The following is a 16,598-nucleotide window of genomic DNA, read 5'->3' as shown; positions in this document are numbered from 1 at the left end:
TAATAATAATAATAAATTTTATTTATATAGCGCCAACATATTCCGCAGCACTGTACAATTTGTAGGGTTCAAATACAGACAGATACATAACAAAGAACGTCATTTCACACAATGGGACTGTGCCCTGCTCGCAAGAGCTTACAATCTATGAGATTCTGGTCTCATCTGACTAGGCTATATTCTCCCAGTATTTCATAGGCTTGACTACTGTACATGTTGTTGAAGAGACTTGAACATGCTTTTTGTTCAGCAATGAAGTCTTGCATAGTGAGCATGCATACAGGCCATGGAGATTAAAGGGAATCTATCATTGGATCAACCCATTTTTCACTAAGCATTTGTTGGAACAGCCTTTAGAATAGTCTGTATTGTTACTGAATCATATTATTCATATATATACATGTATCTTTAGTTCTATTAGTATCTATTTGTTCTTAAAGAGGACTTTTCATGTCCTCGGGCATGGGCGGTGTGGCTAAGCACAAGCCATAAGAAACCATTATACCTTATAATTGATGTCACAGCTGAAGTCAGCTAAAAGAGCTCGATGTCGGCCATATTTCTCCTCTGAGCTCACTGGAAACAAAGACCCTAAGAGGGCGTTCACACTACCGTCAGTGTCTGACAGGTAGTGTCCGCTGGTAATATCCGTTCAAATTCTTGCACAGACATTAGCAGCAGACACTAACTGTGTCCGTGACATTTTTCATTCATTTAAATGGACATCGGATGCGTTCTTTTACTGTCCGTGCCTGTCCTTAACTGTCCATTCCTAAAGATGTCCGACTTTTCAAGCGGACAGCAAAAACCTTCATGTCGGGTTTTGCTGTCCGCTTGAAAAGTTGGACATCTTTAGGAATGGACAGTTAAAGGGGTTGGCCACTTTCAGACCAATATTGACAAACAAATGTACAATAAAAAGATATACAATTTTCCAATATATTTCTGTATCAATTCCTCACGGTTTTCTAGATTTCTGCTTGCTGTCATTCATTCTGTTACTTCTAAAGGGTAAAACTCTGACCATGGTCATGTGATTTACCGTCCATGGTCATGTGATCTACAGTCCATGGTCATGTGATCTACAGTCCATGGTCATGTGATGAGCACACAGGTGCACAGCTGATTACCAGGCAGATGTCTGATTGTTGTGCTGTGACTATAACGAGCAGCACCTGTGTGCTCATCACATGACCATGGACCGTAAATCACATGATCATGGTCGGAGTTTTATCCTCTAGAAGTAACAGAATGAATGACAGAAAGCAGAGATCTAGAGAACCGTGAGGAATTGATACAGAAAGTATATTGGAAAATTGTATATCTTTTTATTGTACATTTGTTTGTCAATATTGGTCTGAAAGTGGTCAGCCCCTTTAAGGAAAGGCACAGAGTGTAAAAGAACGCACCCGATCCCCATTTAAATGAATGAAAAATGTCACGGAAACAGCTAGTGTCCGCTGCTAATGTCCGAGCAAGATTTTGAGCGGACATTAGCAGTGGACACTACCTGTCAGACACTGACGGTAATGTGAGCGCTCCCTTACATATTATTTTGTTTTTATCTCATTATTTTTGAGGCTGTTTGCTTATTGTGTCATTTGTTATTTTTCTTTTTATATAGTGCTGAACCCCTTGGGTATAACATTTTTAAATTTAAGGTTACTTTGTGTTGCTCTATGAATCCATTACCTGTTTTGAAGTGTGTTTGCGTCTAATTGCTGGGAGCAGCAGTGTTTGTCTGAGTTTCCTATTAGATCTTAAAGAGGACCTTTCATGTCCTCGGGCACATGTGGTTTTATATATCGCTAGAAAGCTGACAGTGAATTCAGCGCACTCTCGGATTTCCCGTTATGTGCCCCAGGGGAAGAGATATCGATGCAAATATCAATAGCTCTTCACTGTCAGAAGGGCATTCCTGACAGTCTAGCTGGGAACGCCCCTCTCGATTGTACTATCTGTAGCTCTATACTGTCAGAGAGGGCGTTTCTTACTGCCCAGCCATGGTGCTGAACGGTAAGGAATGCCCCCCCCCCAACAGTACTCATCCATAGACTAGTACTGGGGGGGAGGGGGGTGTTCCTCAGAAGGGGGATGAATTAAGGCTGATGTAGGAAATGCTAGTGTTCATAAATTCCACTTCAGAGCGCATAGAGTTATCTGAAATAATACCTACTGTTCTTGGATGGACCAGTTGAGAACAGATGCTAAGAAGCTGGTGACAATTTAAAGGGGTTGTCTGGGATAGATAAACTGGATAAAGGACTACCAACGCTTTGTGTATATACAGAATGGGTACCCTCAATCAATACGAATAAAATATAACTTTTATAAATTCTATTAAAAACCAACAGGGCATTGCCCCCAAACTCTTATAATGTCACTACCTCGGTGTACAAAGTGTCCATGTAGTGAAAAAATAAAATAAAGTAACGCAGAAGGAAGGGGAATAGATAAGTATAACGCACAAATATTGGCCCTGGTTCTAGATACTGCCTTGAGGCACCTCAATAATGTCTACAGTATGTGGGTCAATACCACACATTAACCCCTTCCCCCCAATACCAGATCAAGTAATTGGTGATAAGTCTCAGTCTGTGTACACACACCTCATCTGGTTGGTATACCATGGGTGTGTCAGAAATAGCTGTTTACTGCCAGCAGCATAGTAAATAAATATATGAACCCTGACCAAGTAGTGTCTAGGTCCGTCTGCTACAACTTAGATGAACACATGCAGCAGGTGTAACCAAGACTAACTTCTAACTCTCCCCAAGGAGTGACGATATCCCCCTAACTTCCAACTAGTCAGGAAAAACGTGCATTATGCACTAGTGCTGTTGCACTAAAACTAAACATATGTAGCAAATTGTAAAGAGATCAAAATACTAATGCATAGTTTCTTCTGTGTGTCTGACAATAGTGTCTATATGCTGCACTCAAGCTAATGTGGGTCACTATAGCTGAGCGTTCCTATAACTAAGTATGACCACACTATACAGCTGGCAAGTCCACACCTAGGGCAACACAGCCATAGACCGATGTTTGATGGTCTCACTGGTCTCTCATAGTCTATATAGGTTCTCAAATTATCTCTATCTCTACGCGTTTCACTAGCACTAGCAGATAATAGGTACCGTTTCACCCTCTCAAATAGTAAGTTGCAGTCAAAACCGCAGTTCCTGGGCCCCTGATGGTGGGACCCAGTAATTAGATAAAGGCCGATGTCTGAAACCACCCGCTCTTAAAGGGGCTCTATCAGCAAAATCATGCTGCTAGAGCCCCACATATGCGTGAATAGCCTTTAAAAAGGTTATTCAGGCACTGTAAATGTTATATTAAACTACCTCCCCGTTTTAAAATAATAACCTAAAAAAGAATGTGCTCTACTTACGCATCGTGCGTTCGCGAGCGCCGGAGGAAGACGGGACCGGAGGACATCGGAGGAAGAAGAGGCGTGGAAGAAGATGAAGACACACCCTGAATGCCCGCCCAGCGTGCACGATCCGTAAGTAGAGCACATTCTTTTTTAGGTTATTATTTTAAAACGGGGGTGGGGGTGGGTAGTGTAATATAACTTTTGCGGTGCCTATGCGCACATGTGGGGCTCTAGCAGCATGATTTTGCTGATAGAGCCCCTTTAAATAGAGTTTGAGTGGGGCTGCGCTCCTCCCCTTCGGCACGCACACACAGGGATAACTGGAAGGTCCTACACTAATCTAAACACCCTCCCCCCTCCTACTTTCTTACTCTCCACGCTTCTTCCTGTGAGACGGCTCCTCCTTCTTTACTGATTCTGACTGTGCATGCTCTTCTCCATCACTGCTCTGCGCACTGCTGCCGATAATCCATCTCTACTGCACATGGAACAGAGCAGCGATGGAGAAGAGCGCCCACAGATAGAATCAGTAATGGAGGAGCTGTATCACAGGAAGGTAAGTGTACTGTATAGTGGGGTCGAGGGTTGGGCTGAGTAGGTAAGATTGGGCGGGATAGCTAGAGAGACAGGGAGAGGGTTATGGGAGGGGGGAGTAAGGTGAGAGGGGTTAGTGTGGACGTTACATAGCAGGAAGCTGAACCAGGTACACAAATGCAGGAGATGTCAGAAATCACTCAAAACACAGCTAAAGGTATATGGGTGCATTTATTAACCCATTAATAGCTCTAAGACATTTAAAAAAAACAACAACATTTTTTGCCCGGAAAACCCCTTTAAGGCTTGGGTTACACGGCAGCTTTGGCCACATCTCCTGTTACATGTCCAAAAATTGTTATGTTGCCCTAAGACTCCTTCATCAATGTAAGTAAATAGAGTTGTTTTGTGGCTTAAGGGTGCTGTGACTTCTAGCTGCTAAAAGTCTGAGCACGCCTGGAACTTTTTGTTGCCGAAAAGTCACAATGCAGCACCCTTAGGAAGGCAATGTCACTGAATTTAGCAACATTGGTGAAGGAATTACAGGGCAATTCAGTGATCGCCATATAGCCAAAGCAACTAAACCGCTCACCCTGAGAAGGACAGTTGATGCTAGGTTCACATCTATGCTGGGCTCTCCATTGCTCAGGTTTGCCAGAGAACCCAAACATGAGAGAGCTGGACCACTAAAACAGTGACCCTGGCGCCATAATTCCATGATTTTCATACTAAAAGCGTCAGAGAGAAAAGTCCCACTGTGTAGGATTCTTCTCTCTGCCAGATTCTGGTGGTTTGTGCAGCAGAGTCTCCCACGCAGATCTGAACTTAGCCTTAGTTGTTAATGTTAATGGTGTGATCATATGCCCATCTCATATCTAACATGTATGATCAGCTTTACAATCTGAAGGGAAAACGCGAGGAGACAGAGAACGTAGGTGACACTAGAAGCTGCTCATATGGGTAATAGGTCGTTGGCTATCTGAAGAGCTGGTAGTTTGGTATGTGCGACAATTGAGTTCCAGAATATGGGGGATGTCAGGGAGACGTCTTAAAGAAGATGATAGGAGAACGGAGGTAATTGTCATATGAGGACTTTACAGTAAAGGGGAAGGGGGATCCTAATTCATGATGAGGGAAAGATGGGTTGGGCATGCTTTCAAGGTTGACAAGCTGTCTCCAGAGGTGTCTGACAGCGGATTATTCCTATATTCCAATTGAAAGCACATGCATGCTTAACCAAGCTCAGTATGTATGGGTATGGGACTTTGAAAGGAATATCTCTTGGCTGAACAATTCTACAAGTGACATCCACAAGTGATATGACACTCATATGGCCATTATGGCGTGATGTGACATGATGCTATACCAGTGTTTCTCAGTCAGTTAAAGCAAAGTAAACCAAGTGAGAAAAAGTGGTTCAGAACCAGGGTGCGCACCCCAAGGCGTACATGTACTGCAGGCTGACAAACACCCCACCCAGGTTCACACGGAGTATTTTGGCTTGTAATGTGGTACGTAGACGCCGCAAGAGCTTTTGTGGGCCGTATACGCTCCCATCGTTTTCAATGGGAGCTGGTACCGTATACGCGGCGCTATTTTGCAAAAGCTCCCGCGGCGTCTACGTACCACATTACGAGCCAAAATACTCCATGTGAACCCGAACTTATTTAGGGGCAGGCTGGAAGAATTCGTACAGTCCAGACATTCAGAATCAGGACAAGTAGATTACTGGTCAATGCAGGTGAAGTGCCAGTAAATGCCTGCATACTATGTGGCTGCTGTGCCATGGGGGAGGTTAATGGGTTACTGATCAGCAGCCCTCCCCCAGTAAGGGGTGCCACGCTAACACCGTTGCCTGGAGACCAGCCTCACAACACAGACCCCCTACATTGTCCGGTCAGAGCTGCTGTGTGGGGCACAAGAGATCACCCAAACTAACCCTAGCGCCAGGCATGGAGGGGTTAATGGGCCTCTGCCCAGACAGTCCTGGAGCCGGGCACAGGGGGCAGTGACGGCGGGAGCGGCCCTGTCCTGCCTCCGGATAACGGAGCTGAGTGTGAGGAAGGAGGGCGGAGATTAGCGACGGGAAACACAAGAAGACCCCAAAGAATAAAATGGCTGCTGCGGCTGAGAGCAAACAGAGTCCTAGAGCAGCATGGTGAACCCGAGCAGAGTGAAGCCTCAGCCGGAGCTGGAGGGAGAGGAGAGGAGGAAGAGGAAGCCAGTGCCAGCCGCATCAGCCCCTACAATGCTGGAAATGGACACCCTGCCCCGCCAAGACTTGCCCCCCGCTCCAGCTCACAGGCTGCCCCCTGGCGGATCCACCCCGTCACCACTGTCTTCCTGCTCCCGGCAGGCGTGGAGCAGAGATAACCCGGGGTTCGAGGCTGAGGAAGACGGGATGGAGGAAGAGGAGGACGGAGAGGAGGGCATGGTGGTAGAGATGGATGTGGAGTGGCATCCTTCTGGACCGGGCAGGAGATCTTCTTCCTTGGTGTCCTCCAGTAGCGGGGGCAGCACAGGGCTGGTTGGCTATCATCATCATCACCATCCCAACAGCATCGGTAGCCAGGGGCCGAGGGGTCGGAGGAGGAGGGGGGACCCTGGAGCTGGCAGAGCTGGCCAAGGCACTGAGCAGCCCCCAGAACTGCAAGGGGTTGGCAGAGTCCTGCACACTTTAAGAGGTAAGACTCCATCCGGCACTCAGGCCACCGCATAGTCTGAACTGCCCCTGGCACTGCACAGATGTTATGGAGCTTACTACATGGTGAAAAATACAAACCATAAGTATTACAGAAGTATTCCATCTATAGCAGAAATATTACAGAAGTATTCCATCTACAGTATATAATATTACACAAGTATTCCATCTATAGCAGAAATATTCCATCTATAGTAGAAATATTACAGAATTATTCCATCTATAGTAGAAATATTCCATCTGTAGTAGAAATATTCCAAATATTACAGAAGTATTCCATCTATAGCAGAAATATTACAGATGTATTCCATCTATATTAGAAATATTCCACCTATAGCAGAAATATTCTATCTACTGCAAAAATACTACAGAACTACATTATCTCTGCTAGGAAATAGCACTATTTACTATATTGTGTCTGCGACTTTATGTTGTGCGACCAAGGATGTTGCGATTTTACCAAGAGATCGCCAGGTCCCCTTGACTAATTTAGTGAATGAGCTGCATTGCGACCCCGAGGGTGCTACAATGTTAAACTTTTTTGCCACTAGAAGTCAGGGTCACAGTGACTCCATTCACTGCCTTTAGTTAAAGGGATTCTACCACTAAAACACATTTTTTTCTAGTTAACACATCGGAATAGCCTTTAGAAAGGCTATTCGTCTCTTACCTTTGGATGGGCTCTCCGCCGCGCCGTTCGTTCAAAATACCGGTTTGTACCGGTATGCTAATGAGTTCTCTTGCAGCGATGGGGGCGTCCCCATCGCAGGAGCAGCGATGGGGGCGTCCCCATTGCAGCTCGAAAACCGACCGCAGCACCGCCTCTATGGTCTTCTGTATCCTCCCCTTGCTTCTTCAGCGTCCTGTCGGAGGCCTGCGCAGTACGCTCTGTTCGGCGAAGATTGCCGAACGTACTGCGCATGCGCGAAATTGCGATCCCAGCCATAGTGCGGGCACTGCAATTTCGCGCATGCGCAGTACGTTCGGCAATCTTCGCCGAACAGAGCGTACTGCGCAGGCCTCCGACAGGACGCTGAAGAAGCAAGGGGAGGATACAGAAGACCATAGAGGCGGCGCTGCGGTCGGTTTTCGAGCTGCAATGGGGACGCCCCCATCGCTGCTCCTGCGATGGGGACGCCCCCATCGCTGCGAGAGAACTCATTAGCATACCGGTACAAACCGCGGAGAGCCCATCCAAAGGTAAGAGACGAATAGCCTTTCTAAAGGCTATTCCGACGTGTTAACTAGAACAAAAATGTGTTTTAGTGGTAGAATCCCTTTAAGGAGTTACAGGGCGACCCAGCAATCTTTACTCACATGAGAAGAGTTATGGCCAAAATAGCAATGTAGACCTAGCCTTAAAAGGGTTGGTCAGGAATTTTTTTTTTTAATAGCCTAATCTCAGGATTGGCCACAGATATCTCAGGATGGTACACAGACAGCCAACCCTGCATGGATCAGCTGTTTGGGGCCTCTTCAATGTATTCTACAGGTGTTGGAAGCCGTCTGCGATCTGATATTTTTAGCCTATCCTAAGCACATTCCATAAAAAAACCCCAAAACATATTCCTTGACAACCTCTTTAAGTACCATAAAGTTTAGTTGAGTGAACCCATCTTATTGCAGCACCTCACTTGATGGGCTGGATCACGTCTGTCCCCAGATAACACGGCCATTCACTTCAGTTGGAGCGCCGTGTGTTTTATTTCAGTTATCTCTGGCACTACCTTTTAAAGAGGACATTTCATGTCCTCCTGCACATGCGGTTTTATATACTGCTAGAAAGTCAGCATTGCACTAAATTTAGCACACTGTCGACTTTCCTGTTATGTGTCTGGGGGCTGTAGATACCAAAAGTAACCAATCTCTACCCGCTGTCAGAAGTGCAATCCTGATAGTGTAGTTTGAGTAGGAGATACGCCCCTCCTGACATTACTCTAACATAGCCCTGTATTGTCAGAGGAGGGCGTTCCTTACTGCCCATCGATGACGCTGAGGTGTGAGGAACACACCCCCAGTACAAGTCTATGGAGGAGTACTGTCAAGAGGGGCGTTCCTCACAGTCCAGCTAGACTAACAACACTGATATCTCCACTCCTGGAGACATAAGAAAGTCGAAATTGCGCTGAATTCAGCACACTATCGACTTTAGCAATATATAAAACCGCATGTGCAGGAGGACATGAAAGGTCCTCTTTAAGTAAATGGGAACACTGTCTACCAAGTGACATACCCACTTTTAGCCTGGCTGGCTGTTGTCAAGCTTAAAGGGGTTGTCCGGGATAACTGGAAATCCCTACACTAATCTTAACACCCTCCCCCCTCCTACTTTCTAAATAACATAATTAATCAAAATTATATATTTACCCATATCCCTGGGGCGGTCATAGGACCATACAAGGGACATTTTCTGATTATCCGGAGACAATCCATTTCCCCATTTCCGGAAACGGATTGTCACTACTACCCCCCCCCCACCCCCCCATTCACTCTATTATACTTGCCCTCCACACTTCTTCCTGTGTGAGGGTTCTTACTACTTTACTGATTCTGTCTGTGCGCGCTCTTCTCCAGCACTGCTGTGCACACTGCTGCTGATAATCCACCTCTACTGCGCGTGCACGCGTGCAGAGCAGCGATGGAGACGGGCGCACATAGACAGAATCAGTAAAGAAGGAGGAACTGTCTCACAGGAAGAAGTGTGGAGGGTAAGTATATAATATGGGTCGGGAGTTAGACTGAGTAGGTAGGGAAGGGTGGGATCTCTAGAGAGACAGGGAGGGGGTGTATAAGGGAGGTGAGAGGGGTTAGTGTGGAAATTACACAGTAGGAAGCTGAACCATGTAAACAAATGCAGGAGATACCAGGAGCTCCCAGAGACACCCAGAAATCACTCAAAACACTGCTAAAAGGTATGTTGGTGCACTTATTAAACAAACATTTTTTTTGCCCGGAAAACCCCTTTAATGTGCATCAGGGAAACCCCGCCCCTCCACCATTGTTAGGTGTTTCCAACCATTTCCAACCAACTACATCCCCCTTCACATGACCTTCCTTATGGTCGTTTACAGGCATTTCACCCGTTAGTCACACCAGCAAGCAGAGGGCAGCAAGCGATCAGTGGAAGTCAGTAGCACTGTTAGGCTAAGTTCACACAGAGGAAAATGAAGAGAAATTGATCTTCATTTACCGCTGTGGGATTGCAGGACGGCATTCTGTTGCAGCTTTCCTCTGGCGACTAGGCCCAGATGATTGGACCTAATTGTCAGGGATGCCCGAACTGCGGGATCTGTGGCAAGATCAAGTAGGACGCTGACCTTTTTTTTTTTTTTTTTCCAGCATCTTGCTACGATATCTTCCTCCTATTGAGAACAAAGGGAGGCAGATTTGGGTCAGAATCTGCCACGGATTCAGGAGTAAAATCCGTGGCAGATTCTTCCTTGATAACTTAGCCTTATTCATTACCTTATGCCCTGTCCTGTCACCAGTCAGACCCGCATCTAGTCTTAGGGTGGGTTTTAGGAAGTACTTGTATTCCTCATAGAAACATATGAATAAATTGACATGTGGATGTTTCCTACACACTTTGATGTTATCCAGTCATTGGTAACACTAATCAGACTGTACAGGAACACACCGTTTTGATAAGGCAAATGGTGACATCTGGTTGTCTATTTATGAACATCTTTCTAGGATAAATAACGGTGCAAAGTCATAAGACAAGATGCTCTAGATCAGTGCTTCTCAGACTGTGAGGTGAGCGTCAGTAGCGAGACATGGCCCATTGGCTGTTGAGGTGCTGGTCCCTGCCGATATCAGCTTTGACACAAAGCAGGGACTCTAATACAGAAACTGCACTAATAATACCAGCCGTGCATTATCGGTTCAGGCTCTGGGTGGGTCTGGGCGATTATGACCTAAATCAATATCGTGATTAATCGGGTATTTTACCTTGATGACAATTTATTTTATAGTATGATTAAGTTTTGGGCAAACTCTGCAAGATTCATCTCACAAAGTTCTCCTGTGGTTTCGTTTGGACTGGATACAGCCGAACTGAAGCTGCTATTATTATACTGTGGGGTCTTCGGCGCTTCTGACTGATGTCACTGGGCCTTAGTGTCACATGTCATCGTGACATGTAGACACAAGCATTGCAACACCACAAGAAGTCATCCAGTCGGGGCCACACGGTGGCTCAGTGGTTAGCACTGCAGTCATCCAGTCCCTGACATCAGGCAGAAGCGCCAAAGACAGAAGGACTGGTGAGTAACACTTTTTTTTTTAATGTTTCCTCACCTCCTCTAGCACTCCAAAGAGACCCACAATATAATAATATCAGTGTTTCGGTTTGGCTGTATTTGGTCTGAACAAAACTGCAAATATTGTAATAACCAAACCGAAACATCCGATGTAAACAAAACCAAGTCAGTTATCCTGGTTGATGTTTGGTTTAGGTTATTTTTCGATTAATAGCCCAGTTTTATCATTGGGGCTAGAAAGGCACCGGTCACTAGAAGTCCACAGACCCTTCACCTAGAAGTTAAAGGGGCTCTATCATAGCGAAAGGTCATTTTTTAACTAATCACATCCTTGCACAGCCTTTAGAAAGTCTATTCCACACCTACCTATAGTATGTAGATTGCCTCAGTGGTTTCTGAATAAGGGTGAGTTCACACGGAGTAAAGTGCCACGTGATGTGGCACGTATACGCCGCGTGAGATTTTACAGGCCATATACGCTCCCATTGATTTCAATGGAAGTGTATATGGCCTGCAAAATCTCACGCGGCGTATACGTGCCACATCACGCGGCACTTTACTCCATGTGAACTCACCCTAAGTCCGTTTTTATTCATATGCTAATTAGACTGGTGCACGATACATTGTGCACCCTTTTTGCTATTGTTTCCTATGTGTGTATACAGCATAGGCTGTTGCTGCTGATGATGACTCGCTTCCTGTTTGTATAACACACACATAGGAGATAATAGGAGAGAGGAGGCTGCTGGGAACTTCCTGAGCTGGCTGGAAGCTCATTAGCATATGAATAAAAACGGACTTATTCAGAAACCACTGAGGCAATCTACATACTAAAGATAAGTGTGGAATAGCCTTTCTAAAGCCTATGCAAGGAGTGATTAGTTAATAATGACTTTTCTCAGTGATAGAGCTCCTTTAAGTTGAAGTCTGGAGGCAGAGGCATTTCTTTATTTTTTCTTACTTGAATAGTACCAACATATTTTGCAGCGCTTGTCAGTTAAAAAGGCTATATATTTGTATCAGAGTTAGGGTACATTCACACTACAGTCTTGCAAGTCTTCTTCAGTCTTATTGTCACTCTGATCCTATTACAAAATCAACTTGAATGACGATAGTGTGAATTTAGCCTCATAATAACAACCTGCAGAATAAAGTAAACCTGTCACACATTATTTGTACCCAAAATGGCAATGGCAATTAGAGAAAGGCAAATTGTCCAGCAAAGAATTGAAGGTCTGGGGTCTCTGCACCCACCACACACACATTTAACATAAATCCAGGGAAAGTTACTGGCACATAGTGTTAATATAGTTCCACATTTATTTTATGTTTTACTGTATATGTGAGGCTGTTGCACTATTCTGTACTGATCCACAGCAAATAACATCTGCCAAGGCCTAAACCACTCTTGGCCTGTGTTGGTTGGTACGGTATTTGCCAGGAGCCTCCTGTACACAGACAAGTACAGTCCTGAAAATCCAGCTGCATTTCCTTCCCGAACCCTGTCCAGAAACCCAGACTCTGTTGTAGTCATTTATGATCCTAGGAGTCCTGGCTATCCTGCAGGATAATTCTCCCATACTGTATTCCTGATGCTTGTAGTATATTGCAGCCAATATATGAACCACATTTTCTATATCCAGATGAGACCACTAGATATGATACTATAGATTTCGTTTAGAACAATACCTATAACCTCACGTGGCCCTTTGGTTGTGCTCAGGGATGGGGAGATGTGTTAGGAAGCCCCCCATCCCTTCTCGTTCTAACCTGCACACCCCTTTATTATTATTTGTTTCGTTCTTTGACAGACCCATTCTCATTTTATCTTTTCACTTTTTCTTCTTCCTTACCTCTTTCATTCGTCCTTCATTTAGGCACGTTCATAATTTTTCTTTTTTATTGGGCCTGTTAATGTTCTTATATACTTTACTCAGTCCTTAAGAGGGTAAAAAATAAGTGTATGCTGTCAGTCGCTGCAGGTGACAACACTGTACATGAGCTCAGATCCAGTCCAATACAGATCCAATATTTTGACACCGATTTAGCTAATGATGTCTATGGAAATGATATCTTTTCCTTTGATTGCATGAAATCTGCGTGATGTGAACAGAAGCTAAATATATAGGGGATCATATATATAAAATACTGAATTCTGTTTACTGTATGAATTAGAAATGATGTCTCTGTTGTAGACAGTACTGTCATGGAGTCAATTTTAACAGCTATTACACAGATTTTCCAGCTCCTTTAATAGTATGGCAGGCAGTGAGCTGTGTGCAGTTATTTTCCATTATATCCTCACATTCCAGGAAACCAGAACAAATATCCGGCCAAGAACCTTTCTTTGCTGAGTCTCACCTCTAGTTGGCGCTTGAGAGTCAGTTTTCTTCTTTGAGAAGGGAGAGCGTTTGGAGTCATTTCCTGGCATCTTACTGTACATGGCTGATTTATAACATAATAATATTTCTAATATATTAGTAAAGTGATTCTTCAGCGTATGCTCTATTCTTACATATCAGAAGGAGGATGTTATTACCTTCAGCAACTGGACCACCAACCCCTGCAGGAAACCCCTACCCCTAAACTTCTCCATCTAGTCCAGCTGTCTTGAGTTAAACACATTAGGGGTTATTTATCATCTGCCCCTTTTTTGGCCATACTTTTCACATGCGGGACACCTTTTTTTTTTTTTAGACTAGATTTACTGTGGTGCTTTATTACACTGCCCATGGACTGGAGTGCATTTGAGCCTTTTTTTTGCACCTTATACTCCAAAAAAAGGCACATAGCTTAATAAATGTGCCCAAGTGTGTTGACCCTGAGTCATCTGGCTGGTGCACCTTACAATCCCTACATCACATGCACATGGTCACTTTTCATTATAGGAAATAGCTGATCAGACAAGTGTTCATTATAATGTGCAGTAGCTTCTCCTCCACAAACATGGACGCTGAGGGCCTGTTACACTTGAAACTTATACAGCTCCTTAATAGTCTGTAGCTCATTTGTATTTCTGAATGTAAGCATCCAGTCCATGAAGAGAAAATGTATAGGTGACTGTACCAGGAATGGCCACCTGACTTCTGTGCAGTGGTTCCAAGCTCTTGGGCATAGAGTTTTAGGCTAAGGCTCCACATAGCGAGCCACAGGCAAAAAACGCTACAGAAATGCATCACTTTTTTTTTTTCACCGTGCTTTTTACAGAAAGTTTGCAGAGTTCTCCTCTGCGCACTTTCTGTCCATATTATACCTATACAAAAAATGCAACTGTTTCCGTAGGTAGAATTGACATGCTGTGATTTACAAAAACGCAACATGCAATTTGTGGATGGCATTAGCCAGAATTCCATCCATTTTGCAGGTACTGTAAAACTCCAGGGACCCACATTGCAAAAACGCTGCATTCTGACCACGGTGGAAATGCCATGGCAAAGTTTTACTCTACCTGCAATTTGGATGGTTAATCTCATTCACACACTGCAGAAAAAAATATGCAGCGGCATTGCCGCAATTTCAAAAACGCTCATGATTTTTCAAATTGCAGCATGTCAATTATACCTGACATTTTCTGTATGGGTATAATAGGAGCAGAAAGTCCACAGAGGAAAACTCTGAGGACTTTCTGTTTAAAACGCTGTGGAAAAAATCGTGATATGTTTTCGCCACAGGTTTTCTACACCGGTTTTTGTAGTTCACTGTGTAGGGCCTTAGTCTAAGCTAATGTGGCATTGTCAGCTGAATATGCCACCCTCTGTAATATTACAGCTACAAGTCTGCGCTACTAATGGTTAAAATGGCACACACAAACATTGTTTTGCTGGTTGGCTACTAGGAATGTTGAAAGATTATGCCAAATACCTAGTCTATGAGTCAGGGGTACTTATGAGGAGTGTGGTTCCCCTGGCATCAAGGTTGGGTGTAGTTAAAACAGTATTGGAATACCCAAATGCGGTTTTATTGCAATTTTTGATAAAACTTGTTAAATAAGTGTTTTATCTATAAAAACCACAACCACGTGAAAACGCATGCCTTTTATGTTTCTTTTAACCGCACCCTACTGCATCGTCTGGAAATACCTAAAATGTGGTGGGGTCCGGTGTACGTTAGACTGTACTAATGCGGTATGTCTTTGCTATTGAGTAGTCACATACTTTTGTGTTTTGTTTTGTTTATTTTAACTGTTGCAGGAAAAAAGCAGAATTTTTAAAAACATATTAATTCCTTTCCTACTTCAGGTCTCTGGGGTACAAGATATACGGCGGACCGAATAACTACAAGGGAAAAATACTTAAAAACTATCCTCAGAGAGCTGATCACATATGTAATATTTCTGTTTCTTTTATGTGTTTGTAAGTACCTTTTTGATTTTATTACATTATCTGTATATATAATACAACAAAGGCAAGATTCTTGCACTGCTACCTCACCAAATACTTCAAACTAGGTGAGAAGGAAATGAAGCTATGGAGAAAATAAAGTAATGAAGAAGATAAAATCCATTCTTGCAATATAAATGACCACTTGGTGGTGCTGTTTACATTTTCTTCTATCTGCTGTCCCCTTAAGGCCAGGGCTACACTGTGACTTATTGTAGTGCTACAAATTGATTCTAACTATTAAACTACACTTGAGGCCGGGCCCCACGTGGCGTAAATGCAGCGTTTTACAGTCACTGCAAAGTAGATGGGATTCTAGCAGTTTTGGAAATTACAGCATGTGACTTATACCTAAAGAAATGTTGGTGGTTTCCCTATAGGTATAATGGAAGCAGAAAGTTTTCTCTGAGGTTTCCTCTGCAAACTTTCTTTGATAAGCGCTGTGGGAAAAAACGTGATGTGTTGCTGCTGTGTTTTTCCCGCATCACTTTTTTGCGCTACATGGGGCCTCAGCCTGAAGTGGAAATGAATACACTGAGCTGTGTGCAATCCTGTGGCTGTAGTGTCAATCAATAGTTAAAACCTGTAGTGTTAAAATAAAAAATAGTCACAGTATAGCCCTGGCCTAAGGGCTCGTTCACACGGGGCAAGAGGAGGGGGATTTTGATGCGGAAATCGCCTCAAAATCTGCCCCCTCACTATAGAGATCTATGTAGACTGCTAGCGTTCTTCCTTCCGCTAGAGGAGGGGGGGAGAAGCGAGTTGCTCTCTTCAGGTGGATTCCGCAGCTGATTCAGCTGCAGCGTCCAGCTCGCAACAGCACCCTCCGGACTAGGTCCATTCATTTGGGCCTAATCCGGAGCGGAAAGCCACGACGGAATGTGTTCACGCGGAACACCGTGTGAACTAGGCCTAAAGCTGCTTATTCATTCATTTATTTTTTTATTGTTTGCATTTTTGTTAATGTCAAGTTCAAAGAAAAGCTTAAAACACATTGGGACCAATTTATTAATACTGACAAGAAGCTCCTTTATTTATCAAGAGATACCGTCCTCTTCATAAATCAGATGCATGTCCATGCTCCAGTATGGAAATCTACGCCAGTCAGCTACTGGTGGGAGCTATCATAAATATGTTCGGCTGAGGTGACCCCGGCCTGCCTGTCTGCCTTGTCCACATATGCAAAAAGTAGCAAGCAAGTGCAAGCCCAGAACAGGGATTGTCAAATCTTTTACACCAAAGATGAGACACGTTATCACCCATCTATACTAGAAAACAGGTGCAGATAGGATAATAAATTCCCCCCACTGTGTTAGAATACAGGTATAACCCTGTGGCAAGCT

At 44.1% G+C, this 16,598-nt stretch overlaps 1 protein-coding gene across 3 annotated transcripts in view; it reads left to right on the top strand.

The window, feature by feature from the left end:
• Positions 1 to 5,868: 5,868 nt before the first annotated feature.
• Positions 5,869 to 16,598, top strand: part of PKD2 (polycystin 2, transient receptor potential cation channel) — a 34,267-nt gene continuing 23,537 nt past the window's right edge. For all 3 annotated transcript variants that reach the window (XM_075284814.1, XM_075284808.1, XM_075284819.1), the window contains exons 1-2: positions 5,869 to 6,597; positions 15,115 to 15,228. In XM_075284814.1, the coding sequence (XP_075140915.1) occupies positions 6,069 to 6,597; positions 15,115 to 15,228 (643 nt within the window). In that variant the 5' untranslated portion in view covers positions 5,869 to 6,068. The remainder of the gene's footprint in view (positions 6,598 to 15,114; positions 15,229 to 16,598) is intronic.

Source organism: Leptodactylus fuscus, chromosome 1, assembly GCF_031893055.1.
Source record: "Leptodactylus fuscus isolate aLepFus1 chromosome 1, aLepFus1.hap2, whole genome shotgun sequence".
In the NCBI taxonomy this organism is placed as follows: domain Eukaryota; kingdom Metazoa; phylum Chordata; class Amphibia; order Anura; family Leptodactylidae; genus Leptodactylus; species Leptodactylus fuscus.
Note: the sequence above shows the minus strand (reverse complement) of the source record. Positions and strands in the feature narration are given on the sequence as shown.